Genomic DNA, 20,773 nt, shown 5'->3' with positions numbered 1-20,773 from the left:
TTGAGTACTCCCACTCTTAAGAATATATTGAATGACTAGGAATTCTCAGAGGCAGTCAAAATCCAATTTGAAAAACATCACCCTAGAAAATACCTGAAATGCAAACTGAGGTCTAAAGCTGAGAGGACCACCAAACACAAAAAGCAAAATTAAAGCAAGGAGCAGATGAATATCATAAATTGGCCAGGAATGGAAACATTAAATCTTAGAAAATGGCAAAAGTGAGACAGTTGAGTCTAACCAACCCTACCCCTGAGTATTTCCAAGGCATCAGCTCTTACTTTCTCAAGTCCTTTCTCCCAACAGCAGCCCGTTGTGCTCTTAACCAAGTTTCCAAAGATGAAGGAAAATTTTAAATATTTTTCTTCTGTTTCACCTCACAGTTTTCAGCTGCCCCCTAACTTTCCTATTAGCTGATTATAGCTTTCTATTCTTCTAATCTTTTAGTAATTCTCCTGTAGGCAATCATCTGTAGTGATTTTTACCCCCATCCTCCAGGCTCTAGAGCGTTTAGCTATTCTCATTTCAACAGACTGAAAGGAAACTCATTAATTCCTAACAAAGTAATAGATGTCAAGTTATTATGCTTCCTAAAATTATATCACCACGGAATGGTGATATTAAATAGAAAAAAAAAATGTGTCCCTTTTAACACCTTTTAATCTTTCCCATCACCTCAGCTATGAAGCTTGTAAGTACAATTTCATGGACTAAGTCTTCCCAGCTCTCCCGTATCTACTCAGGCTCCTACTTATCAGTCTAAGCAAAGCAATCAAGTCTCAGACTAGAGATGCACTTCAGTGAGTCAGCACCAATCAGGGGCTACCTTTCAAGGAACAGAACTAGACCCAGCTAGGAAGGAAACATCTCCCTTGGGCTCCCCAAGACACAGCCTCCCACCCCTCCCCCATAGCCTATGTCCTGAAACCCACAGTGACGACACATTCAACTCCCACTCTTTATTGGGACAAAGGAGGAAGGAGACAGACCAACACCACAGGCCCACCCACCAGGGGTGTCCAGACTTCAGCACCTAGTCCAGCATGAGTATATCATAAATACAGGCAACGTGGGATGGGTGAGGTGGGGAAAGGTTCCATACACAGGAAGAAGACTACACAGGCCCTTCAAGTCTTGGGAACCGAGGCATATATAGAGGTGCAGTCCACTTACGGAGGAAGAAGATAGAGGGGGGCTAGATATCCATTTTGCAGAATACAGATTGGAAAGAGGAAAGAGATGGCATGGAGGGAAATTCCTTTTTATATATTTTCAAAGAGCAGATTTCACCTTATAGATGGGTATGGGAGGGAAGGAAAAGTTTATTTTAGATATTAGCAGAAATGGCTATGAGAGGAAAGTGTCATTTTACAGACAGGGAAGGTACTTTGGGGACAGTCAGTATACATGGGTGAGTATTCACAGGCCATTCCATTCCCAGGTGACAGAAGGGAGAGAGAGGTGCAGGAAAGGAAAAGGTGCTAGGCCTAGAGAACAAGGGAGGTGTACCCCACGGGTACCAGCCCCTCCGCTCCATCCCTCCCACAGCGGAGCCAGTCCTCGTCCACAGTGGCGATGACACGCAGCACTTCCCCTCGCTGGAAGCTCAGCTGGTCAGGTCCTGCAGCAGTGTGGTCACAGAGAGCCCGGACTGCCCTGTGAGGAGCCAGAGGGAGACGCTGGAATGAAGTGAGGTGGGGGTGCCTGTCGCCAGCCTCACCTCCCCACCTCCACGGTATGTATGTCCCTGTTGGTTCAGCTCAGTAAACATCAGTTGGGCTCATGGGGACCAAGTCTCTTCAACATGTTGATTTGTTTGGGGCCACTCCAGACCCACTCTTGAGCTCGTTATTTAATGTAATTTGCACTTCTCTGGTGCTTCATATTCAACATATGCAAACTAAATGACTCATCTTAACCCTCCAAACTAGTCCCTCCTCTTAGGTCCCCTATAGTGGTAAATGGCATCACCTATACAGTTATTCCTGGTAAAAAGGGATCTCAGTCTCTACATCCAATCAGTCACCAAAACCTGTTTGATATTGGTTTCTCCCACCACTCTTATTTATCTTCAGCTTCACTGCCATTATCTTAGTTTAGGCCTCTATACTCTCTGGACCACTGGCATATATCTAACTGGTCTGCCTGAATCCTGACCACCCTCTCCATTCTCCACACAGCAGTAGAGATCCTTCTAAAACTTACCATCCCTGGGCTTAAGACCCTTTAATTGCCTCCCACTGCCTCGGAGTGATACCCAGCTTCCTTCACTGGTCTGCTGACACCTCTGACCTCCCCATCACCACTGCCAGGATCCTCCACTCCAGCCATGTACTCATAGTTCCTCACTTACCACACTTTGCCTTCTCCACCTTGACATCCTGTCCCTTCTGCAAGATTCGTAGCCCACACCATCACTAGGCTTCTCTGAGTCCCCAGACCTCAGGAAGAAGCCCTGTCTGTATGGCTCAAAGGGCTATCTTCCTTCCCCAGAGTCTTTAGCACACAGAATGGTAAGTGCTGATTTATTAACTGGTATCCCCACTGGAGCACAAGCTCCTTGAGGGCAGAGATTCCAACAGGTTTCCCTTTGCATTCCCTCCTCCAGTATAATGCTAAGTGCATAGTATGTGCTTGAAAAGTACTTGAATGGAAAATCAAGAAACCTGATTCAGGGGTGTCCCTGATGACTCAGTAGTAGAGTCCACCTGCAATGCATACCTGATGCATTCCATCCCTCATGCCACAGTGCAGCTAAGCCCACGCACCACAACTACTGAGCCTGTGCTCTAGAGCCCAGGAGTCACAACTACTGAAGCTGTTGCACCCTAGAGCCCTGCTCCACAAGAGAAGCCAGAGCTTTGAGAAGCCTCCGCACCACAACTAGAGAGGAGCCCGAGCAGCGACGAAGACCCAGAACAGCCCCCCGAGAAAAGAAGCCAAATTCAGTGGATTGAGAACCTAAAAGAAGCCAGACCCTAAAGATGACACAGCTCCTGGTGCCAAATTAGAAGGCCCCACTAAAGGGAAGCCCAGTCCCCCAGGGGACACACACGCATTCATCATACACTCATACAGTAATAAAACTGACCAGTAACTGGGCATGTTCTATGTGCCTAATACTTTTATAAAATCACGTTTAGTCTTCATAACAACCATTAAAAAAATATAAAGTATCCTCTTTTTACAGAAAAAGAAACTAAAGGTTCAGAGAAACTAGTATCACACTAATAATAAACAGCAAATATGCAATGCGAACCAAGCACTGTCTGACTACATCACCTCCCACCCACACTGTGAAGTCAGAAAAACCCACACATGTAACGTAACACGTGCACACCAGTGCTTCTCCCTGACCCTCCTTACCTGTGGGTCTGCGCCGTGCTAGGTTCTGAGACCTCAAGCTCCTTAGGAGACGAGGGAGCCTCAGGAGGTGCTGCCCGCTTCACCAGAGCCAACACACTCACTGTCGGGGGCAACCAGCTGGATGGTCTCCTGGAGGAAAGGATGCAGGGTCACAGAGGTCAGCCCACCTCCACAAAAAGAACCAAGGATCTGGGACTTTGGAGGGAGGGAGAGGCTGAGGGACCCAACTGTGGTTCAAGAGGTCAGGAGTTGGTCACTGCTGAGGGCAGAGTGGCAGTCATGGGACACAGTTGCCTTTAAGGTGATTAGGGAGGTGACAGTGAAGGTCTACCACACCAAAAGCCACAAAGGGACCTACGGAACCAGCAGGCTTAGCTCCAGAGGGTCACTAAAGAGTACCTGAAGCCACTGAGCCACCAATGGTCAAACCCTGGAGCAGGAGTCCGCAAATATTTCCTTTTTTTCTAAAGAGCCAGAAAGTATTTTTGGCTTTGAGAGCCAAGAGGAAAAGTGGACAATATCATGCAGGTATTTAATAACTGTTAAAAGTTCATGACTTAAGAATATAACCATCATGGCTGTAGAAAAGCCAGGCTGTCAACCTCGGACCTAAAGGATCCCTACCGAGTTTCAAATTAAGAGCGACTGAGGGAGTTCCCTGGTGGTCCAAAGGTTAGGACTCTGCTTTCACTGCCAGGGCCTGAGCGCAATCCCTGGTCAGGATCCTGCCAGCACCCAGTGCACCAAAAACAAATTGGGCTGACTGAGGGCTCTGAGGGGGTCAGAGGTCATGGAGGGGGCCAGGGACCCCATTACCTGGACTTTGGGGCTCCGCTCTCAGTTTCTGCAAGGCCCCCAGGCACTCCAAACAGTCTCCCCAGCCATACGCCTCTGCCTGGTGCTGCTTCCTCTGTGTGCAGGGACCTCTCCGGTGCAGCCTCAGCTGCAGTCTGGGTGCGCTTGGACCCCCACCGGGGAAGAGGCAAGCCCTCGGCACCACCAGACGCATAGACCCGGGAGGCCTGGGTCAGCTGCTCCCACCAGCTGCAGGGGCTGGGAGAGCTTGAGGGGGCTGAAGGGCCTGGAGGGGCCTCCCCAGAAGCCCCCCGGAGGCTCTGGGCCAGCCGACCCCCCCAGTGCAGCACGGCTTGCACAGTCTGCTGCAGGGCCGGAGGCGAGCCTGGGGGGGGTGGGGCCTGAGGCGGCCCCAGGGGCAGGTGGTGGTGGTGTTCAAAGAGCAGGTCCAGGTGGAAGGTGAGCACCGACAATGGCTGCAGCAGGAGCAGCAGCTCCGTGGACAAGGAGGGGCAGCCAGCCCGGGCCAGGGAGAAGAAGCCAGTGGGCAGGTACAGGAGGGACAGCAGGCCTGGGAAAGAGCAGGCTACCATCAGCCCCTGCTCTGGGCCTCGTCCAAGGGCTTCAGCTGGGAAGTCAACAAACACCCTCCTGGGCCTCACTCTCCACTGGGGCAGAGAGAAGGGGACTCGGCAGGATACAGGGCTGCCACGTCCCTGCTGTGGAACCCCCACCTAGAGAGGGGTGTGGCAACAAGTATGCATGCAGGCTGCATCGATTCAGTCGTGCCCCTTTGCAACTCCATGGACCATAGCCCGCCAGGCTCCTCTGTCCATGATTCTCCAGGCAAGAATACTGGAGTGGATGCTGTCCCCTCCTCCAGGGGATCTTCCCAACCCAGGGTTCGAACCTTCATCTCCCTCCTGCATTGGCAGGCAGATTCTTTACCACTAGTGCCACTTGGGATGCCCAGTAGCAAGTATATAAGTAACAAAAAGGAGGACTTGAGGGCCATGGAAGCGAAATGGGTAGGTGGGGTAGGGAATGGGGGTGGAGCCTCACTGAAGAAGGACCCAAAGGATGAATGAAAGTTAACGAGGAGGCAGGAGGAGCAGGAAGCCCTGCTGGAGGAGGAGGCACAGCAAAAATAGGGCCCTGGGGCAGAAAGAACTGAAAAGGAGACTGTCGACCAGGGAAAGCCCCAGACCTGAAGGCAAAGGCCGGATAACCAAGTCTCCGCAGGTTAGAGCGAGGATTAGGGTCATTCCTCCTATTAATAAGACTCCTTAAAAGAGTTCTAAGCAGGACATTCCTAGCGGTGCAGTGGATAAGAATCCACCAGCCAATGCAGGGGACATAGGTTCAATCCCTGGTCTGGGAAGATTCCACGTGCCGTGGAGTAGATAAACCCATGTGCCGCAACTACTAGAGCCCAAGCACCCTAGAGCCTGTGCCCTGCAACAAGAGAAGCCACCACAATGAGAAGCCCACTCACAGCAATGAAGCATAGCCCCCACTAGCTGTAACTAGAGAAAGCCACGCAAAGCAATGAACACCCAATGCAACCGAATAAATAATAAATTAATTTTTCAAAAAGAGTTCCAAACAGAAGAGTAGTAAGATTGGAGATCTGGATCAAAAGCATTCCGGCATCAGGGGGAACCATCAGAAGAGATCCCTTTTCCTACTTCCCCTAGTCTAGCAAGCCCATCCTCTCCCATTTGAGCCTCTGACCTGCATCTTCCTGGAGACTGGAAAACCACAGCTCCAACTGCTTAGTGCTGGGGGAGAGAGGAGGGAATAGAAGTCAGGGACACCAGCCCCCTGTGGGTGGAGGATGGGAAATAAGACTAGGACAGGGAAGGCCTTCTCTGGGGACATGGGGCACCCACCATATGTCCCACCCAGGACAACCCTGCAGTCCCCAGGCTGTGGGAGGGACACCAGAAAGAAGGCCACTCACTTGAGGAGGCCCAGGATAAAGGCGTGGAAGCGGCTACGGCTGCTTCTCAGCGGGGCCAGACGGCTGACCTGACTATACAGGGTGCCGAGGGAACGAGTGCTGGAGCCTGAGGACACAGGCCGCTGTCAGCCAGACCCCAGCCCAGCCCTCCACCCAGTCCCACACTCCCCCCCTTCACCTGGCTTCACAGACGCCTCCACCACACTCCAGGGGCTGCTCCGCCGCTGCCCAGTGATGAGGTCTTTCCGGAAAGGCTTCAGCCCGTCGGCCACCAGAGCATGGAGGGCCGGACAGAGGGTGGTCAGCACCAGGTGCCCCACGTCTGGGCTCAGACGGCTATCCCCCAACTGGGCCTGGAGGCAGCGCAATGGCATGGGTCCAGGGATACCTCCAGCCTTCCCCTGCACCCTCAGAGCTACATGCCCCTCCTCACCCCCCAACACCCTCCCTACAGGCACCTTCACCTTCTGAACCAAGTTCCGGGCGGCCCCAAAGTGAGAGATGATTTTATCCACTGAAGCACTAACAGCTATCAGGAGACCTGGGAGGGGGGCCAGGAAAGAGTAGTGTCAAAGCCCCTTATCTCTCCCCAGGCAAACCCTGAAGGACTCGGAGAGGCCAGTTCACACAATTTGACTGAGAGAGGAGGGCCTAAGTGAGGGGAAGTTGATTTCCAAACCAAGGGTCAAAAGTCAGGGTGTCCTACCTTTTTTCTGCTCCTGCAGCTGGCCAGTCCCACTCTGGGCTTCTGCCATCCACAGTCGCTGGGCCCCGGGGATGCCGGCAAATGACCAGGAACTACGGACTGGGATAAGGGAAGAAGAACGACTGACACTTACCAGGGGTCACCCCCGAGGACTCCAGGCGTTCACAGGGGTCATCGCCTATGGGTCTAGACACCCCCGCCCCTGAAGTCTTGGGGAAAGGAGTCTAGGGCTGCGGGGCGCACAGGGCAGCTCCCGGAGTGAAAACCTGCACGTATCTCAGTACTGCCGCCCTGCTCCCCACTTCTCTGTTCCCATTTCCCTTCCTCACGGCCCAGCTCCCACTCCTCGATCCCGGAAGTCCCAGCGTGGGGCAACCGTGCTCACCTCCCTCCCGCCTGCCAGGCTGGGCCCTGAAAGGCGGGAGATGACAGGGCAGGGAAGGGAGGGGCAGCCTTGTGCCCGCCACTCCCCCCACCCCCTGGCGGGCGGTGGCGGGGGAGGGGGGACGTCAGGTCCGCGGGGACCCAGGGAGCACGTGGGGAGCCTGGACCAATGGAAAGACAGACAGACGGGAATGGGAGGAGAGACGGAGGGAGAGCAGACCCAAGGATTGGGAGGCTGGAAGGCGCCGGAAAGGGGAAACCTGGGTCCTGCGCCAGCTAGGCGGAGGGCCTCTCGCTGCAGCCCACTGGGGCTGGCCCCAAGGGGAAGGAGTGACCAGAACCCCCTTCGGCCAGTGAGCTGAGCGAACTTCACCCTTCACCCTTCCCGTACAAGGTGAGGGTCAGGCTCGAACTACACTGGCCAGGGAATTTCACAGAGGGTGTGACCCAAGGTCCTTAACAATGGACTTGCTGGGACGCCCTTAAGCTGTGCCTGGAAGCCGGCTAAGCCTGTATCCACTATGTCCCGGTCACACAGCTGGGAAAGCAGCAAACTTCGCCCAGCACGGGGAGTTAGCAAGACCAGACTCCCCAGGACCAATGATCTTGGAATCGCCCAGGTCGAAGAGCTGGACCCAGCCGGGTAACCCGGGAAAAAAACTAAAGCAAAGGTCTGGCCGAGGATGGGTGGGGCTTTGGAGTGGGCGGGGCAGCCCCGCCTGAGGCGTGGCCCGCGGGGCTGGCCCCCATCCGTCTTACGTAGCCTGGGCGGAGGCGGTGGGCTCCTGGTCCAGCGAGGGGCCTTCGGCGGACGAGCTGGCCGTGGCAGCGGGGGGGCGGGTACCTGGCAGGGTGGGGAAGCCACGGAGGGGAAGGTGCTACTTCTGGGAAAGAGCGGGGACAGCAGCAGTGCCAGCTCAGGGCTGGCCAGGCAGGGAAGGTCCCCCCTAGCCGGAGGCGAATAGGCCCCCACCGGGGACAGGCGGACGGGCAGCAGCTGCTCCTCCGGGGTACTCGGTGCCCCCAGGAGCCGCAGCCCAGCGCCTGGCCAGCTAGCCAGAGGCGCCAGGAGCAGAGACCCAGCTGCGGCCGCGCTCCCACCCTGCAACAGGGGGCGCCCGTCAGCCGAGAACCGAAAAACCAGGGGCCGAGGGAGCAGGAGGGGACCGGCTGCAGGCGGGATTGGCGGGGCAGATGCGGAGGGGAAGGAGGCCAGCGGGATGGGCAGCCAGGCAAGGAGGGGCGGGAGAAAGAGGGAGCAAAGAGTTAGTCCCCCCGTAACCCAAGGACCCACCCAGTTTCCCTTTCCCGGAGCGCTCCCGGTAGCAGGGGACGGGAAGGATGGGTGGGATGGGACACACAGAATGGAGGGGAGACAGGGGGTCGGGTCGGAAGCTTTGGAGGTGTAGGGAGGCCAAAGGCCAGCCCTCCTCTCGCCACCTCCTATGGCCACTTACCTTCAGTGCCAGCCTGAGGACCTGGCTGCTCCGGCTCCTTTGAAGCTGGGGCCTCCTCACCAGCAGCTGGGCTGCCCGCCCTGCCCTCCTCGGGCTGCCCCTCTGCTATGGGCTGCAGCCCAGGTCGGTTCTTCTTCCTCCGAGGAGGGACGGGTGGCGGTGGGGGCCGAGGTGGAACCAAGGCCCAGCCAGCTGGGGGGTCTCGGGGCGGGACTGGCGGGGGCGGAGCCCGGCTTCGGGACCGGAGTTCCTTGAAGGTGGTGACTTCCCGGGGAGGCGCCTGGGAGCTGCCGAGCGAGCCTGTGGGGGGCAGCTCGGTGTCGGGAGAGAAGACGATGAGCCAGTCACTGCGGTCTTTCTTGGCCTGCGGCACGAGGGGCAGCCCTGGGCCCCGCTTGCGCTTCTGGGCCAGCTCGTGGAAGGACGTGATTGTCCGGTGGGGCACCGGCTCCTCGCTGACGTCACTTCTCCATCCCCCATCAATTTTCCCTGCATCAGTTTTCGAACCAGAATCAGTTATTTCTGTATTGGTTTTCCAACTGGAGTCGAATTTTCCAGGTTCAGTTTTCCAACATTCAATAGTATTCCCATTGACTTTCCAACCCGAGTTATTGTTCTCAGTGATTTTCCAGCTAGCATCAGTTGTCTCTTTGTCGATTTTCCAAATGGGGTTGATTTTCCAACTGGGTTCGGTTTTCCCAGCATCGATTTTCTCATCATCAGCCTCTGGGAGGTCAGAAGTAGGGAGGTCCTGCTCCTCGGCCTCCTCCTCTTCCTCTAGCCCTGGGGAAGGGAGGTCCTGGCCAGTGGTCAGGGCATTATAATTGGAGTCCAGGCCTGGACCGGATGGAGAGGAAGCTTCAGAGCAGGAATCCGGAGAGCAACAAAAGCTGTCTGGGGAGCAGGTGCCTGGGCCTGCAGAAGCCAAAGGGGAGCCTTGCTCCAGGGGAACGATGCTGGGCTGAGGGTGAACATCCTCGTTGCCAGGGAGGTCCCTGGAGTAGACTGAGATGGGGGACTCATCGGGGCTAAGATCTGAGCAGGAGCTGAGAGAGGAGGAACAGCCCGGGTCTGAGGGAGAGGCAGCCCCCTCCTCTTCCTGTGCTAGGTCCTGCCGGTTTTCTAGGCCTGGCCCATGCTCCTGGCAACATCGGCAGGGCACTGCTGGGCTGTTGGAATTGGCGTCCACCAAGGTCCCACTGCAGGGGCCCCGGCTCTCCTTGCCCCCGGTGTCCCCTGGGGGAGGGGATGTGCTCAAGGGCCCCTCCCGGAGCTCCGGACGGCGGGACAAATGCAGGCCTAGAGAGACATGCTGGAGGTGGATGTGGTTGAGGTTGCAGAGTAAAGCCCTCTGAGGGGACAGCATGGTGCCGGCGGCGACGGGATGGCCTCTAGAGAATGAGGAGGATCAGCCCTCTCACATCCACTTGCCTGGCAACCGCAGATGCAGCCCTAGAAGAGAGGGATAGTGAAACCCAGCCAGGGAGAGTGCGGGCCGCGGGAAGAACACCAAGGTGACTTAGGTGCTGGGGCAGGCATGGAAGGGCGCCTTGGACAATATTTAAATGAGATGCAAACAGACATCGACTGGCTATTAGTTTCCGCTGCAGTGTTTGCAGGTGGAGTCGAATGTAACCCCCACCCCGGAGAATGGGGCGGGGAGGGTCAGAGAATGCGGCTGCGTCCTCGATCTCCTTGGAGGTGCGGAGGCTTGTAAAAGGATGGGACCCAGAAGGGACCCTGGTCCTCTCTGCTGCAATCTGGCCCAGCCCCATTCCCAGGGGAAGGGGTCGAGAGGCCCCGCCCAGATGATCTGAAATGGGGTTGGGGGAGGTGCGTTCGGCTGGTTGATGCAGGAAAGGGGCAGGCGTGGGGGAAAGGCCCAAGCTGCAGGAGCAACCGTCAGCCTGTCAACGCCAGCGGGCAGGCCGGCCGGCACGGGCCTCGGCTCCAGGCTCCAGCCTACAGCCGCGGTGCACCTTCACCCTGCTGCGAACACCAGCATTTCTGTCCCATTCTCTCTGCACTTGTCTCTGTGGTGCAGCTCCACCCCAGCCCTTCTCTATTTTTCACTGCTCCCCTCACCTGCCCCACCCCGCGAGCCCCGATCCATCCATCCACACCCGCAGGCCAAGCCATCCTCACCAGGGTCCTCCTGCAGCCGCTCCGGCGTCTGGAGCCGCATCCGGCTCCGCGGCTGCGGTCTCCGCCCAGCCCGCACAGACTGGAGGGGAGGGGCGCTGGGTCGACCCGCCAGCGCTGCGCAGCCGCGCCCCTCCACGCATGGGCGTGGCGAGGCTCAGACCCAGCCCCCAGTGCTTGACGCTTTCGCCTGTGTCACCCACCCAGGCCCAGCTCAAGGGCTTTTGATGCTTTCTAAGGTCCCACTGAAGGGACCTTTTAGTCCCAAAGGGATCCTGAAATCAAAGCCTGAGGTTCCAGCTTCCATGCAACTGACCCCCACCCTGCCCATTCTGGACAAAGCTGCGCCCCTGGCTGGCACAAGCAGAAACGGAAGAACCACAGGTTAGACAATAATTTATTGAGAAGCCTCCCTTCCCCACCTTCACAGACTCTAGGTCACTTTTTCCGCTTGTAGATCTTTTGTGCTAACCCCAGGAAGATGGCTGGGGGCAGGGGCGCAGCATACTGCTCGATGAGACCCATAATGTGGCTGTAACTGTCTTCCTCGTATTGCATGTACACAGCCGACAGATTCATCTCCTCGTAGAGCGCCTTCACTCGGGCCACCTTCTCAGCCTCCTTCTGCCCATAGTTCTCCTGAAGGGTCGGGGGTAGGAAAACGGGCTTATTATCCTTCCCCCAACACCTCTAGGTCCCCTCCACTCCCCCATCCAGAACTTCTCCAATGCCATTTATTCATTCCATTCCTGCCTCCAGTTTCAAGGGTCTTTGAGTAGCTATGATCTCGAACTCCAGCACCCCCCCACGCCCTGTCCCCATCCCAAATCCTCACTCAGTCAGTGGGGTTCAGGCCTCAGCTTCCTCTACCCCAGGGTTTCTCAACCCTTGGCCCATTTTAAATTTCTGGCAGATAGTTCTTTGTGGGAAGCTACTGTATGTGTGGTATTTGGCAGCATCTCTGGCTTCTACCCACTAGGGATCCCAGTGGCAAACACACACACACACCAAGTTATAGTGACAAAAATAAATGTCTCCTGACACTGTCAAATGCCAGGGCGGGCGGGCGTGTGTGTGTGCGTGTGTGTGTCAAATCACGCCCATTGAAAAACCACTGCTCTTTCCCCTAGTCCACAGCTTGGGGGTCCACAGCACACACTAGGGCACCTGCAGGATTTGGCGCTGTTCTGGAGAGGCCCGCTGCAGACACTGAACCACCAGCCAGCTGCACTTGTTGTCCTGGATGTCTGTGCCAACCTTACCCGTCACGCTGGGGTCCCCAAAGAGATCAAGGTAATCATCCTGGGCAGAGGGGGTGCAGAAAGGAAGGAATGAAGAGACTGTAAGGCAGGGAAGGAGCAAAGCTGGAGCCTGTTTTCTGCCAGTGCCCCATGCCTTCCTACCTGAATCTGAAAGAACTCTCCCATCTCCAGCAGGATCTTCTTGGCATTGGCATGCTCCTTCTCCCCATCAATGCCCGCCTACAGGGAAAAGGGGGTTAACAAGTCATACACCAGAGGTGCCTGCATCTTCCTGGCTGCTTCCTCCCATGAAGAGGGTCTTGCCCCAGTACAGCCCCACCCCCCCCAGGTCTTCTCTCCTTTCAGACATCCTTGGCTTCCCCGATAAAGGAAGTCCTGGCTGACGGTCCACCTTGTATCCCACTGATTTTAGCTATGGGTCTTCTTGCAAGTCACAGCAGAGGTGAGTCCGTTCTGGAGGCCCTCAGACTCTCTTCTCTCACAAGGCTCAGCCCCCGAGTCGCTCTGATCCTGATTCCTAATCTTTTTACCATTTCCAAATTCTTTCACTATGGAAAGGAAACTTGGAGAAGGTCAGCATAGATAGTTAACCCCATTGATTGCCTCTGAATCTAGTCTTCTCCCTCCCCACTCCTACTACTGAACACAGATGGAGAATTCATTGTTCCCCCTTGATGGGCTGTCCACTTTCATGTAAACCACTCAGTTCATTTTTATAATTAGTCCCACAGGTGGGGATTTAATCCGCATCTTATAGCTGAGGAAACAGACTCAGCAAGATTAAGTAACTTGCTCAATATCACTCAGCCATTCCCAGTGGGGGCATGCCTGCTCCATGGCCTCCTTATTGAAAGGCCCACGTGAGCAGGACAGCAAGGGATGAACAGGCTCACTCACCATATACATGGCCGCAGCTACAGGAAGGTAAAAGGAGTAGAAAGCTGTCTTATACTTGACAATAGACTTATACCTGCGTGCAGGGAGAAGGTAAACTCCTTAGAAGGGTTGTGCACCCCCTCCCAGCCCTCCCTCTCACTGTCTAGATGTGGTTCCCATGGTCCCTCACCTCTTTTCTGTGAATCTGCCAAGATCCACGTTGCCCTGGGGGGCTGTGATGAGGTCCAAGGTCTGTCCGATCTCAGTTTGATAAGAACTCTAAGGAGCAGGAAGATGGGCTGTGAACTGGGCTTTCTCCAGGGCTGGAGAACTCTGAAATCTTGGGCCCTACAGCCCATAGCAGTTGATAATTGGGTGGTCAGAAAGACAGGAGGAGGAAGAGAGGGCTCCCAAACTCAAGGCCCACACAGTCACACACATGCCCTTTACCACTCCTTTCAATCACAGAGACACAAGGAAGCCGCCGCCACCACCCGCCCCCACTCCCTCCCTCAATTACTTCCCCTTCCAGGCAAACCTGGGTATCACCCTAAAACAAGACTGTCCCATTGAGGACAGTGAGCATGGCACATCTGGACAAGAATGTCCCATAGAGGCCAAGGCCACCGCGGCAGCCCTCGTCTGCGGCACACCTGCAGGAAGAGCTCGATCAGGTCCAGGTAATAGGGCTGCTCCCGACAGTACAGCTTCAACAGGCGGTAGATGGATGACTCCAGAAGGAAAGCATCATTGATGGCATCCAAACCTATGCCTGGCTGTCAGGGACACAGAAAAACAAGCAATCAACTTCTGGCCTAGACTCATACCAAGAACCCACAACACCTTCTCCACAGGCTGCATGTGACCCTTTCCCATGCCCACCGCGCTACCTTCTTGCCCACTTACCTTCAGATACCAGCAGGTCTGCCCCCGGCGGGTGAGGGATGAGTCCATAATGTCATCTGACACCAGGAAGAAGGCTTGGAGCTAGGAGGATGGAAAGTGGAATAAGCGTCCCAGGGCTCCTTATGATTGTTCCTTCTACCAGTAAGAGATGTTGCTTTTAAGAATCACTGAACAGAGAAGGTAGGTCAGGATGAGGCCGAGGACTGGTTTTTTTGGCCACACTGTGTGGCATGTGGGATCTTAGTTCTCCAACCAGGGATCGAACCTGTGTCCCCTGCACTGAGAGCACGGAATCTCAACCACTGCACTGCCAGGGAAGTTCGAGGACTTTTAATCTGGGCTGTGGGACTTTGGAAAATTGTATGACTTCTTTGGCTCAGGCTTCCCAACTATAAAAAGGGACAAAAAGCTCCCTTGTTTTCAGAGGAAGAGATATAACAGATCTCCAGACAATCGCTGGTGTCAGGGAGATGATGAAATGTCTTCATATACTGTACTCCTCCCTGGCCAAAAACTTTGGGGAGGATTTCAAGCAAGATTTCTTCATGCAGCGTGACTTTACATGACTTCAGGAACAAGAAAGGCTGGTTCCTGCCTTCTCTCCAGGCACTGCTTACCCGCTCCAGCAAACAGGAACAAAACCCCACCTCAGGAAGCTCATTTAGGAGCCTGGGTCTAATAGGGTAGAACTGAAGTCTGACTCCTGGTAACTTTCACCCATGGCTCTTAAACATCCTCAAAGGGCTTCCTCTTCTGAGTGCCAGCCTCCTGGAAAGTACCAGACTATGCTGGCTCCCTGCAGGACTGTGAACTACCTCGAGGCAGGGACGAGGTGTCTGACTGCATGGCATTCGCAAAGCCCAGCACAGTGCTGGTCCATAAATGTTTGCCTAAGAAAGACATGAGCGGATGAAGCACTGTAACTTCTCCCGGAGATACTTCTAGCAGCCAGGCTACATATTCCGGCTCCCTCAAACAGCTTGTGAAGACATGGTTTTGTTTTGTTTTTTTCTTTTTGGCCACACCATGTGGCTTGTGGGATCTTAGTTCCTCGACCAGGGATTGAATCTGGGCCCTGCTTCAGTAGTGAAAATGCTGAGCCCTAACCACTGGACCACTACAGGAAATCCTTGAAGACATGGGTTTAAACCTTCACCCCACCCTGATCCCTGTGTGTTCCAGTGGATCTGCATGGCTCAGAGGAAGTGCCCACCCCCACCCACCAGCTCAGGTGTGCACAGTGCAGAAAGGGCTGTTGTCGTTCCAGGCCAAGTCCTCGGGAAGCAGGTCTCCATCTGCACCTTTCCCTCTGACCTCGCCCTGGAGTGGGGCCTGGGCTTTCCACATTGGGGCACACATTTTATTTACAACGTGTCTCTGTGGAGTGGCATTGTTCCCTGAAGCCACAGCTCCACTGCCTCCCCTGAGTGGCTACAAGGGCCATCTGGTTTCAACCAGCACCACTCAACCAAGATCATCTCTGAAGGGCATTCATTCCGTGGCCCTCAATCTCCTCTGCCCCGCAACTGCACTTTCTATTTATTAGGAGAACATTAAATCTACAGGGATTTTACCCCAGTATTGGGTTGGGTTTTTTAGTAATCTCCCCAGGTATGTGTTACAGTGGGAAGTAACGAGAAACACACCACATTACCCACACTGCATCCTTACCAAAATGTCTCCCCTGCCTATTTCCTCTAGATACTAATCAGACTGGGCTGTGAGCCACTCTATCAAACAATTGGCCTAGACTTTTAAAAAGTCCGTTATAATGGAGGAAGTATTCTAAAGACTGAAGAAAACTAACAAGTGCAATGCATCACTTCTGCTTGGGTCCTAGATGTTTGTTTTTTGTTTTTTTTTTAAAAAAAAACCTTATAGTAGACAATTGGATAAGAATTATGAATATTTAAATATGGAATATATATTAGATAATATTATGATATCAATGTTAACTATCACGACTGTTGCTCTGATTTGAATGCTTCCCCCCAAATTTCCTATGCTGAAATCCTAAACTTCAAAGATAACAGTATTAGAAGGTGGACCCTTTGGGAGGTGCTCAGATCATGAGGGTGGAAGCCTCATGCAAGGGATTAGTGCCCTTATGAAGGAGACCTCCAAGAGCTCCCTTGCCCCTTCCACTTGAGGACATAGCAAGAAGATACTGGCTATGAATCAGGAAAAGAAGTCTGACTCCTGGTAATACCCAGTCACATGGGTGGGTACCTTAATCTCGCACATCCCAACCTTCAGAGCTGTAAGAGATAAATTTTCTGTTGTTTATAAGTTACCCAATCACTGGTATTTGGTTGTTGTTCAGTCGCTAGGTCGTGTCCAACTCTTTGCAGCCCCATGGATTGCAGCCAGGCCTCCTTGTCCCTCACTACCTCTGAGTTTGCCCAAGTTCATGTCCATTGAATCAGTGATGTTATCCAACCAGCTTATTTTATTATAGCAGCCCAAACAGACTAAGACAGATGTGAAAATGGTGTTGTGGTTATATAAGCAAATGTCCTTGTTTTTAGAGGTAAATGCTGAAATAGAAAAGTAAGAGGTTGAAGGAGATGTGGTAGAAGTGAAAGGAAGAGAAAAGCAGAGATTATAACAAAAATCATCCAAAACAATGGCGGACTGCTCAAATGGGGAAGTGGCCACAGTACAGCTGCGTTTAAGAAAACATGGGAATTCCCTGCAAGTCCAGTGGTTAGGGCTCAGCATTTTCCCCGCCAGGACCAAGGGTTATCGCTCGTCAGGGAACTAAGATCCCACAAGCAGCACAGTTTGGTCAAAACCAACCAACCCAACCGCAGGTGAACCCACAGCGCAGCTAAGGTTAGTAACAACTGATTTTACCTGGTGAACTGCTGGGCCCCCTACTGCTCTGCCTTATCCTCCTGCCCTTCACTCCCTGCCTGCTGTCTGGGGCTATGGGCTCCTCAGCACCACCGATCCCTAGAAGGGCACCTCTGTCACCAGGGGCCCCCTCCTCAGTGAGGCCTGCATCCTTTTACCCCCTTGGAGGCAAATCCCTACTGTATAGCCCCATCTCCCTTCCAAGCTCTAGACTGGAAATTCCACCACCTGCAGGACAGACAGCTCCACCTGATCTGCTCACGCCAAGAGCACAGCATGGCCCGTGCTAAGCTCATCACACCCTCCCTCAGGCCAGCTGCTCCTCTCCACAGGCCAGGATCACCGTCATTCACCGAGCCCAGAGCGTCTCCCCTTCTGGGCTCATCTCCCCACTCCTCAGGGCCCAGCACCCCCCAACTCCAGAACCCAGTCCCCCTGGGAAGCCTAAAATGGAGACTTTAGGCCAGGTCAGCAAACCATGCACCTTCAAGAACCAACTGAGCTTGGAGACAGGAAGACTGAGCAAAACAGATCCACACAAGAAGAGTCCATCTCCAGTCTTGGGGAAGTGGCTTCAATTCAACTTCAGCCAACTGTTGCTATATGGGACTCTGGACCCATATCTAGCAATTTTCCATGTGATACAGACATCTGGGGTTTCATGTGAAATCTCTCCTTTTGTTAGATTTAGGGAACTTAATTTTTAAATATTTTCAAAAACTACCAATAGGCTTCCAGTGTTCAATCTCTGCCATAGAATAATCTACAAGAACTATCTCACTTTTGTGGCTGTCCTCTGCTCACAAGAAAGAGCTGACAACTTCATGGCCAGTTCCAAGGCCCAGGCCCACCGCCAGAGTACAGGTGAAACACGCACTTTCCGGTACAAGGGCCTCCCCACATCTGTTAACCCCTCGTCACTAAGTCTGGCCACAGCACACTAGACGCACAGAAACACAACCGAGAAGCCGAGTTTCAGGCCCATCCCTCCCCTCCCGTCCCACCCCATCCCACCCCGGGCACCCCCACTCTAGTAAACCTCATCTTCGCCTGCTGCTCCCCACCCTTCTCACCAGTTCCACACACCAGCCCACAGTCAGGGCCCGCTGGAGACTGTCAGGATCTTGTTTCCCGGGCTCCACAAGCTCCCGGAACGTTACCACCACCGTCAAACCCCGATTGTACTTGCCTCCGATGGCATTGTACTCCAGGACCTGGGGAAAGAGCAGAGGGACACGGAAGGCATCAGGGTCTGCGGAGCAGCTATTCTGAGATTTCTCCTTGTTTTCTCCCACCGGAGACCAGGGAACCTAACTTTATCCTCCTCAATCCCAACCCCTCCTCCAGGCAGCCCCTGAACTACTATGCTCCTGGCTTCTTCCAAGTCGTGGGGCAGAGCAGGAAGTTCCCCAGTCCCCAGGCTCTCTCTGCGTTGTCTTCTTCAGAACACTGAAAGGCTCCATCCTGGAGATTAAGATCTGCTCCCAAACCCAGACAGGGCTTGAACCCGGGGAAAACTCTTGTGCATGCCAAGAGAGCAGCTAGCTCAGGTCTCTCCCACCCCCATTCCTCCCTTCTCAGCCACCTCCTCTGCGACCCCCCTCCACGGTTCAGCCTATCTGCAAATAAAAAGCCTCTCACTTAACTAAGACAAGCGCCCTCCTCCCCAGGTTAGCCAGAGGACAGCTTGGAGGGGACTCAGGTTGGGGGGACCATCAGCTACTCCTTCAGTGGCATTGCCTCCTGCTGGGGCTTCTCATTTTGCCTTCTGCTGCCCTGTTGTCAACCAGATGGAATTCACTGGGAAGACTTCCCTTTTTAATCTCCATCCCAGTACAGACTTCCTTTTCCTTAGTTTCCCTCAGACAAATGAGACGGCATTACAAAAAGAATCACTAGATATTCCAAAAGAATAAGGCAACGTAGGTATCTCAACAAATAGTTCCTGCCCTAGAGGAGGGGTTTCTGATGGAACACTACCTTTACTCAGCCCCACTTCAGACTGCTTCCTCCCTTCCTCCCAGGTCGCTGCCAAGATAGCCCCTTATGATTTCTGGACACCTAATTCCCTGTCTTAACAAAATCAAACACTTACCCAGATCAAAGCCTTCACCCCCAGGGCAATCCACCCCTATGCAAAGCAGTATGTCTGGCCTACCAGAACCACAAAGCTGGATTGATTGGACCTGCCCGGGCTCCGACCCCTCCAGAATGAACCCAGAGTCTCTCAGATAAAAGTCTGTTCCCACACCTATCAAAAGTCACCCCAGAGCCATAGAGAGACCCCACGCATGTGCAGAGATTGCAAAGGTTCACCCTCTCGAGTTGTAAATCCCTCACCTCCTTGAGTCGGGTAATGGCATCTCCTGTCTCTGGGTGCCCAATGTCCTCCTCAGTCAGCATCTTGACAATCTGGGAGAAGTGCTGGATGAAATCCTGCCTTTCTTGGGCGAACGCGTCCAATTTCTGGTCTCCATTCATTCTGAGGGAGGAGTAAAATGCTCTGACAAGAGGGAGGACAAGTCAGAAACCTAATCAGCTGCTCCCCTCCCCAAGGCCCCTCACCCCTGCCAGACTCACCGAGGCTCCTCTGTCCACGCTTGCCACCAGCAGCGGGCACTGTGCCAGGCCCCCAGGACTGGGCACCCGTGCCCCAGGGTGGGTCGCCGTAGGGGACCCAGCAACCTGTCCCGGGGCACCCAGCACGGGGCTGGCAGCAATAAGACCCCCACAGATCTCAGCCAGCGGGACAGGGGCAGCATGGGGGGTGGCATAGGGAGGGGGCATTGAGCACTCCCTGCAGGGGCAAGCACCAGAGGCAGATGCACGCTGTCAGCTCCCCAAGTCACCCTCCAACCTTCCACCTCTGTACCCAGAATGCCTCACTCTCTTCTGGGCTAAGCTGGAGGGCACTTACAGAAAGAAACGCAGGGAACAAAAAGTACGGCTGGGTAACCGAGACTCAGCTGATCATACTTAAAATAAGAAGGCTAGGACCCAAAGTCACGTAACTTTACCCGGCTGAGAAACCGTCAACGCCTCCACAAAGGAGCCTCTGGAATTGCTATACTCTTGCTTGCTTCCTCCAAATTCTGGAGCACAGACTGAAGAATCCAGAGTAAGGACCTCAGGACCGGGGGCTGGGAGGATCTTTAAATCACCCTCTTTTATAGAGGCCAAACTGAGGCTCTAGGAGGTAGGAGGTACCCGGGGAATGGCAGCGCCAAATCTAGAACCCAAGTCTCCCTTGGTAGGCAGGGAGAGGGGAGCGCAGGCTTTGAGGCGTGAAAGCAGAACTCCTGGGTACTATGGACATGTAGTCTGGGGCTCTGGGACTGGACCTCACAGAGCCAGGACTGTGCTGACAGCCTCGGAGCAACACTGGGTTGGTGGGTGAGTAGGGTTCGCAGCGGAAGAGCAAAGCAGGGTGCAGTTATACTGGGATTCCAGGAAAGCACATGGCAGAGTTCGGGAGTTTCTGCACATCCACGGTGTCAGCTAGTCGGTCCCACCAACTCCCAAAACGGGGGAACACCGACGCAACAGACTGGACCTCCTGTGCCTTAAAGTTGCGCTACAGAGTTAAGACCGAGTTTCTAGCCCCTGCCTCCGGTCCCAGCCCTCGACCTCTCTCACCTGTTCCTGGATGCGGGTTGCAGATCCTGATTGTTGGAGGGGTACTCCTAAAAGCTGGACCGCGCGGCGCTCGGGTCGCTGGATCTAGTAGTTCTCGATCTCCTTTCACTGCAGGCAGCAACGCTTCACTAGACTACAATTCCCGACATGCCACAGGAGGGGCAACGATTACGCGATCTAGCGCGGGCTGGCTGGGCGGGGACGAGCCACATTGATTGGCTACTTCCCCTCGTATGAGCATGAGGCCCTGTAGCCAATAGCCAATGGAAGGGCTGACCCCCGGGACCTGAAGCTAACAGGGCTGGAGTGGGCGGAAGATGGGGTGAGGTTGCAGGCAGTCGAACAGATTTGGAATTCCTTGAACTCAGGCTCTCAACAGTCGTTGTTTACTACTCAAATTGTCATTATTTTCCTGTGCAGTTGA

At 54.2% G+C, this 20,773-nt stretch overlaps 3 protein-coding genes across 11 annotated transcripts; 1 reads left to right on the top strand and 2 right to left on the bottom strand.

Moving 5' to 3' along the window:
- On the bottom strand, positions 945-10,904 carry RUSC1 (RUN and SH3 domain containing 1). 6 transcript variants are annotated; one of them, XM_018046247.1, is made up of 11 exons: positions 10,817-10,904; positions 8,672-10,123; positions 7,974-8,384; positions 6,831-6,929; positions 6,583-6,665; positions 6,303-6,477; positions 6,125-6,230; positions 5,896-5,942; positions 4,183-4,732; positions 3,367-3,495; positions 945-1,656 (listed from the first exon to the last, which is right to left on the bottom strand). In XM_018046247.1, exons 2-11 carry the CDS (start codon positions 10,035-10,037, stop codon positions 1,488-1,490), a joined length of 3,135 nt encoding a protein of 1,044 aa, XP_017901736.1. In that variant the 5' UTR covers positions 10,038-10,123; positions 10,817-10,904; the 3' UTR covers positions 945-1,487. The 6 variants fall into 6 exon arrangements, with proteins under 6 accessions (XP_017901736.1, XP_017901737.1, XP_017901738.1 ...); XM_018046248.1 differs by having other exon boundaries at positions 6,589-6,665; XM_018046249.1 differs by lacking the exon at positions 7,974-8,384.
- On the top strand, positions 10,070-11,103 carry RUSC1-AS1 (RUSC1 antisense RNA 1). Its single transcript, XM_018046524.1, has 2 exons — positions 10,070-10,159; positions 10,392-11,103. Exons 1-2 carry the CDS (start codon positions 10,070-10,072, stop codon positions 10,992-10,994), a joined length of 693 nt encoding a protein of 230 aa, XP_017902013.1. The 3' UTR covers positions 10,995-11,103.
- On the bottom strand, positions 11,193-20,506 carry FDPS (farnesyl diphosphate synthase). Of its 4 annotated transcripts, none has more exons than XM_005677388.3 (10): positions 20,350-20,506; positions 19,054-19,216; positions 17,787-17,927; positions 13,858-13,938; positions 13,605-13,727; positions 13,142-13,230; positions 12,973-13,045; positions 12,217-12,294; positions 11,981-12,115; positions 11,193-11,452 (listed from the first exon to the last, which is right to left on the bottom strand). In XM_005677388.3, the coding sequence occupies exons 2-10, from the start codon at positions 19,192-19,194 to the stop codon at positions 11,252-11,254; spliced, it is 1,062 nt and encodes a 353-aa protein (XP_005677445.1). In that variant the 5' UTR covers positions 19,195-19,216; positions 20,350-20,506; the 3' UTR covers positions 11,193-11,251. The 4 variants fall into 4 exon arrangements, with proteins under 4 accessions (XP_005677445.1, XP_005677446.1, XP_005677443.1 ...); XM_005677389.2 differs by having other exon boundaries at positions 19,054-19,195; positions 20,350-20,474; XM_005677386.3 differs by lacking the exon at positions 20,350-20,506 and adding an exon at positions 19,294-20,343.

This window comes from Capra hircus, chromosome 3 (assembly GCF_001704415.2).
Source record: "Capra hircus breed San Clemente chromosome 3, ASM170441v1, whole genome shotgun sequence".
NCBI classification, from domain to species: domain Eukaryota; kingdom Metazoa; phylum Chordata; class Mammalia; order Artiodactyla; family Bovidae; genus Capra; species Capra hircus.
This window is presented reverse-complemented; position numbering and strand designations above follow the sequence as displayed.

Coding starts and splice junctions, on each gene's coding strand:
- FDPS (XM_005677386.3), bottom strand. CDS start 19,487: ATGCCACCCCCCATGCTGCCCCTGTCCCGCTGGCTGAGATCTGTGGGG. Junction 17,928..19,053: donor CCATTACCCGACTCAAGGAG/GTGAGGGATTTA, acceptor CTCTTTCCCCAG/GTCCTGGAGTACAATGCCAT. Junction 13,728..13,857: donor AGACCTGCTGGTATCTGAAG/GTAAGTGGGCAA, acceptor TGTCCCTGACAG/CCAGGCATAGGTTTGGATGC.
- RUSC1-AS1 (XM_018046524.1), top strand. CDS start 10,070: ATGAGGAGGATCAGCCCTCTCACATCCACTTGCCTGGCAACCGCAGAT. Junction 10,160..10,391: donor GTGAAACCCAGCCAGGGAGA/GTGCGGGCCGCG, acceptor GGCTTGTAAAAG/GATGGGACCCAGAAGGGACC.
- RUSC1 (XM_018046247.1), bottom strand. CDS start 10,037: ATGCTGTCCCCTCAGAGGGCTTTACTCTGCAACCTCAACCACATCCAC. Junction 6,666..6,830: donor GCTGCAGGAGCAGAAAAAAG/GTAGGACACCCT, acceptor CCCCCCTCCCAG/GTCTCCTGATAGCTGTTAGT. Junction 1,657..3,366: donor AGCACGGCGCAGACCCACAG/GTAAGGAGGGTC, acceptor GGCTCCTCACAG/GGCAGTCCGGGCTCTCTGTG.